This window comes from Seriola lalandi, unplaced genomic scaffold, assembly GCF_002814215.2.
Source record: "Seriola lalandi dorsalis isolate HSWRI2012SDOR001 ecotype SW California unplaced genomic scaffold, Sedor1 jcf7180002054887, whole genome shotgun sequence".
Taxonomy (NCBI): domain Eukaryota; kingdom Metazoa; phylum Chordata; class Actinopteri; order Carangiformes; family Carangidae; genus Seriola; species Seriola lalandi.
The window spans coordinates 81,204-87,026 of record NW_019525439.1 but is presented as its reverse complement, the minus strand read 5'-3'; the positions used below and the strand labels follow the sequence as shown (position 1 = coordinate 87,026).

The 5,823-nt window shown below is 46.2% G+C and overlaps 1 protein-coding gene and 1 pseudogene across 1 annotated transcript in view; one reads left to right on the top strand and one right to left on the bottom strand.

The window, feature by feature from the left end:
* Nucleotides 1-6: 6 nt before the first annotated feature.
* The window catches only part of LOC111671848 (uncharacterized), a gene marked incomplete at its 3' end in the record, with an annotated part of 39,687 nt that continues 33,870 nt past the window's right edge, over nt 7-5,823 (top strand). Inside the window, exons 1-3 of the mRNA XM_087180075.1 lie at nt 7-992; nt 3,702-3,872; nt 3,966-4,139. Of these exons, the coding sequence (XP_087036201.1) occupies nt 22-992; nt 3,702-3,872; nt 3,966-4,139 (1,316 nt within the window). The remainder of the gene's footprint in view (nt 993-3,701; nt 3,873-3,965; nt 4,140-5,823) is intronic.
* On the bottom strand, nt 1,511-2,679 carry LOC147817797 (E3 SUMO-protein ligase ZBED1-like; annotated as a pseudogene).

Sequence of the window (5,823 nt, the reverse complement as noted above, 5' to 3'; positions counted from 1 at the left end):
ACATCACGAAGCCTCCACATCATGTGCCACATCCCAGTCTTCTGCTGGATCACTGCTACAGTTCTGGAGGAGGCGTTGAAAACCAGAGAGGGAGGAGAGCTGCCCAAGACCCTGACGGAGATGTACATCCACTTCCTGGTGGTTCAGTCCAAACTGAAGAAGGTCAAGTATGATGGAGGATCTGAGACGGATCCACACTGGAGTCCAGAGAGCAGGAAGATGATTGAGTCTCTGGGAAAACTGGCTTTTGAGCAGATGCAGAAAGGAAACCTGATCTTCTATGAATCAGACCTGACAGAGTGTGGCATCGATATCAGAGCAGCCTCAGTGTACTCAGGAGTGTTCACACAGATCTTTAAAGAGGAGAGAGGCCTGTACCAGGACAAGGTGTTCTGCTTCGTCCATCTGAGTGTTCAGGAGTTTCTGGCTGCTCTTCATGTCCATCTGACCTTCATCAAGTCTGGACTCAATCTGATATCAGAAAAGCAAACCGCATCCCGAAGGCCTAAACTATTAAGAAACATATCTAAAGCAAAACTCTTCTACCACAGAGCTGTGGACGAGGCCTTACAGAGTCCAAATGGACACCTGGACTTGTTCCTCCGCTTCCTCCTGGGTCTTTCACTGCAGACAAATCAGACTCTCCTACGAGGCCTGATGTCACAGACAGGAAGTGGCTCAGAGACCAATCAGGAAACAGTCCAGTACATCAAGGAGAAGATTGAAGAGACTCCCTCTGCAGAGAAAAGCATCAACCTGTTCCACTGTCTGAATGAACTGAATGATCGTTCTCTAGTGAAGCAGATCCAACAGTCCCTGATATCAGGACGTCTCTCCACAGATAAACTGTCTCCTGCTCAATGGTCAGCTCTGGTCTTCATCTTACTGTCCTCAGAAGAAGATCTGGATGTGTTTGACCTGAAGAAATACTCTGCTTCAGAGGAGGCTCTTCTGAAGCTGCTTCCAGTGGTCAAAGCCTCCAACAAAGCTCTGTAAGTGTAGAGAGTAATTTTAGCAATCAAGTAATCTACTGATTATTTTATTGATTAATCAAGTGATAAGATAAAAACTACTTTTGTTTTATTAAAGAGCAATAGAAAATATAAAAAAAGAGAGTGATATGCCGGATGCATTTTGTAGAGTCTGCAGACTACCACACCGTTGGTGTAAAGATTAAAGTATTCCCAAACTTTGGAGGACCGCGTGCAAGCCTTTTTTGCCGCGTGTTGCTCCACACGCTCCGTCGTACTGCTGGTAGACACCGCCATGTTGTTCAAATAGATTACACAGACGCAAATCATTCACGTAGTCAATGACTTCATTACGTCACCGCGTTGTCCCAGCCCTTGCGCTGCGCTTGTATCCGGGTAAACCAAAGACGATGGATATAAACGGTCCCATTAGAAAGTTCCGGTTTTGTTCTACTAAAATTCCACGTCGAATAACTTTTATTATCGACAACGTCGATTACGTCGAATAATCGTCCCAGCCCTAGTGTGTGTGTGTGTGTGTGTGTGTGTAAGCCTGCAATGTTTCTTGCTGCAGAAAAAAGATGTTCTGATGACGTGGATGTTGCTGGAATACAGAGCAGGGACTTTGCCAGCTTTGGATAACGTGCTGCATTTGTTTTCCACCATGAAAGTGGACTCTCTTTCTTGGACAGGGGATGTTCTCCAACATACATCAAGACCTCCTTCTGCACAGTTTGGTTTAACTGGTGCTCCTCATCTTCTTCATCACTAGGGCTGGAGTGTGATGATGATCCCAGTATGTTGTTGAGAAATGATGTTACACCCTTGACATGTGACTGGATTGTCTTTTGCTGTACTGGAGGCTCCATTTTCACTTTTGTTGGGCTGTGTTTCATCCTTTTTGGCAGCAAGTGCCATGGCTTGTACTGTGGTTTGGACCTTGAATGCTTCGTCAGCAGGCAAGAACTTAAGTTTTGTACTTGGAGATTAAGGTTGAGACACTGATAGTCCTTGCCATCTTGCTATGATCTGTCCTACCACATGCGCCTGGAATGACCTTATTGGTGCAATCTCAAAAGCTGAACTCTATGGACTTCTCGAGGCTTTGCACTAGCTGTGGAAGTGCCGAGAGTGTAACATATTGTTGTCCACTGATAAAGACCGCAGCTCCTTCAAATATCTCAAGGGCCTGGCTCAGCTCCTCACTGAGGTTCTACTATTCAGGCTTGAGGTCAAGGTAGTGGTGTCTTCTTCTTTGAGTCACTGCTGCGTCTGAGAGTGCAGCAGTCACTGGCCATCTTTGTTCCAGCAGCCTGAATAACACGTGATAAGTGCTGTTCCAGCGAGTACTCACGTCTTGAACCAGCATGTGCTGTGGCGTGCCCATTTGCTGCTGCTTAGCCTTTAGTTTGGTGATGGCCAGCTTACTCCTTTTAAAGTGCTCAACTAGACATCTTGCACAGTCCCGGACTCTGTGCCGCCTCCGGTGGTACGGCCGATTCCTGTTCCTCGTGTCCTGACGGCAGTCCAGCTGACTCCTGCCCCTGGTACCAAGTCGACTCCTGGTCACCCTCCAGAGGGGTGATGCCATCCTCCGGCTCGACCTCCGGAGAGACCATGTCTTCGTCGCCGTCCTCCTGCTCGCCCTCCAGACGGGCTCCGCCTGCAATGCTGGCCTTTGCCCCACTGAACTGCCCAGCCTGTCCATAAGGCCTCCGAGCCGTCCCCCTGAGTTGCCCTGTGTTGCCCCTGAGCATCAGAAGATGCTGTCCACTGGCGCCTGGATCCCTCCTCCCGTCCAAGATAGTGTTCTGTTTAAGAGTCGTCTGGAATCCGATCCTTAAGGGGGGGGTTCTGTCATGGTTTGCCATGGCAGACACTTTTTGTTAGTTTTGTTTTGGACTTTTGCACTTCCTGTTTTATTTTGTAATTGGTTTCCTTGTGTCAGTGTTTTGCTTCCTGTCTTGGTCCTGCGTCTGTGTGGTGATTGTCTGCCCCGCCCTAATGTGTTTCACCTGTGTTCAATCAATCTTGTCTATATAGTCTTTGTGCTCCCCTTTGTCTGTGTTGGTTCGTCTGTTTATTTCTGGGTTCGTCTCCAAGCTGTTCACGTCCTGTTCATCTCTGGGTTTGTCCTTGTTTTGTTCTTGTTGCCTATTGTCATCCCCTGTGGTTCCCTGTGCCTGTTTTTTTAAGTTCTTTTTGTTAAATAAACCTGCCTGCACCGTCTCCCATGTGTTGGCTGCATTTGGGTCCACCCCTACTTACCTCAAAACCCTGACAGAGAAGGGCACGTTCTTTTTTTTTTTTTATAATAATTTTTTGGGGCCTTTTGTGCCTTTATTGGCAGTGCAGTAGAGAGAGACAGGAAATGGGGAGGCAGAGAGAGGGAAAATGACATACAGCAAAGGGCCGTCCGATGTGGGACTCGAAACGGGGTCAACTGCAGCAAGGACCTTAGCCTCTACACATGGGGCGAATGCTCAACCAACTGAGCTACTCGACAGTTTCTGCACAGGTTGACTACTGGGTCCTCATATGGATTAAACGAAGCTTCGATGCAAAGAATTTGCCTCAATGAATTTTATTAATCGATATTCTTGAAGAATCGTTTCAGCCCTAGTAGAGAGAGTTGGATTTATTCATCCTTATGTAAAGACACTTCTGTCTTTTCAACAGGAGAGAAAATAACTTCCTTTCTTCTTTAATTCCTCATGATCCTCTCTTCAGACTGAGTGGCTGTAACCTCTCAGAGAGAAGCTGTGAAGCTCTGTCCTCAGTCCTCAGCTCCCAGTCCTCTAGTCTGAGACACCTGGACCTGAGTAACAACAACCTGCTGGATTCAGGAGTGAAGCTGCTTGGTGGACTGGAGAGTCCACACTGTACACTGGAAACTCTGAGGTTAATGTTAAAGTGTTTTGTATTCATAACTCTGACCTATTATTTAATTTAAATATTGAGTATGTGAATGTTTTTCCATGAATTCCTCTTCAGACTGAGTGACTGTAACCTCTCAGAGAGAAGCTGTGAAGCTCTGTCCTCAGTCCTCAGCTCCCAGTCCTCTAGTCTGAGACACCTGGACCTGAGTAACAACAACCTGCCGGATTCAGGAGTGAAGCTGTTGTCTGGTGGACTGGAGAGTCCACACTGTACACTGGAGACTCTCAGGTTAGTGTTTAGCTGTTTTGTATTCATAACTCTGACCTGTTGTTTACCTCAAATATTGAATATTGGAGTGTTTTCCATGAATTCCTCTTCAGACTGAGTGGCTGTAAACTCTCAGAGAGAAGCTGTGAAGCTCTGTCCTCAGTCCTCAGCTCCCAGTCCTTTAGTCTGAGAGACCTGGACCTGAGTAACAACAGCCTGCAGGATTCAGGGGTCAAGATGCTGTCTGCTGGACTGAAGAGTCCACTCTGTACACTGGAAACTTTCAGGTCCGGATTCATCAACCTGTTTATCTGATGGCAGTTTCACAGAGCACCAAGTGTTGACAGAAGGTTCCTGTTTGTTGTTTTGTGTGTTCAGTCTGTCAGGATGTCTGGTCACAGAGGAAGGCTGTGCTTCTCTGGCCTCAGCTCTGAGCTCCAACCCCTCCCATCTAAGAGAGCTGGACCTGAGCTACAATCACCCAGGAGACACAGGAGTGAAGCTGCTGTCTGCTGGACTGGAGGATCCAGACTGGAGACTGGACACTCTCAGGTATGTAGAGACCTGCTGCAGACACACACACACACTGACTGAGGAGGAAGAGCTGAAACATTTTCTGTGACAGATCTCTACAGAAGATCTTTGACTTCAACAACAGAGGAATTTCCTCCTGATGACTTCAGTGTCTCGTTATGACTCACTGTGTCATATTGAGGAGAAGAGATCTCAGTGATGAAACCAGCTGTTGTCAGCTCTGTTTTGTGACCTAAGCAGGAATTTCAGCTTATTTGCTTCTACAGATGTTTTGTAACATGAAACATCTGTTTTCAGACTGAAACAAATCTGACATCAGATCAGATGAAGCCACAAAGTGGCTCCTTAATGAAAACTATACAGCAGCTGTAGCTTCACTAGACTTCCTCTCTGAGTCCATGTATGTTGAGCTGAGCCTCTTTCTCTCTGCTCTACAGTTTCTCTGGCTTCCTCTGGACTTTGAAGTGAAGTCAAATAAAAATGTCCCGACAGGTTTGATGGAGCTCAGGACTCATCCTGAGGACGGCTGCTTTATTCCACATGATTTGACTGATCAACACTGAATCTGTGTCACAGCTGATCTGTCTGAAGAGTAGAAAAGTACAGAATGTCATTTATCATGAGATCCTGATCCATCCTGTCACTGTGATGACATCATTTCTATTAGAAATCCTTCATCCAGTCACTGCTGCTGTGCCACCTGTTAAAACTTGTGCACAGCCTCATTCTTAAAGCGTCCTGTGGAGTTTTCTTGTAACAAACACAAGTTGTGTTCACACTCAGTGTTTCTCACCAAAACTCACTGTGTGTTTCACTGAGCTCTCACTAATGTGTTGAGTGTGTTTCCTTCCTCATGAAACATTTCAATCATGAGTTGTTCACAGCTGCAGTCTTCTTCTTCTCTGCCTTTGTTGGTGCATTGTGGGGTATCTTGGAAGACTTTGTGTCTTCATCTTATTTGCTGTGACATTTGTTTGTGCAGCTTGAGAGTCAGAGACTGAAAGTGTGTGTCTCACAGCAGAACTGATATCAAATGGAGAAAACACATGATGAAATATTTTCTCCATGTCTCCTCCTGCTCTGGATCATTACAAGATAAAGACTCCAGCTCCTTTTCCTCTGTGGTCAATGTACATCCATACATACAAGCCTCCATCTGAACACAGTAATC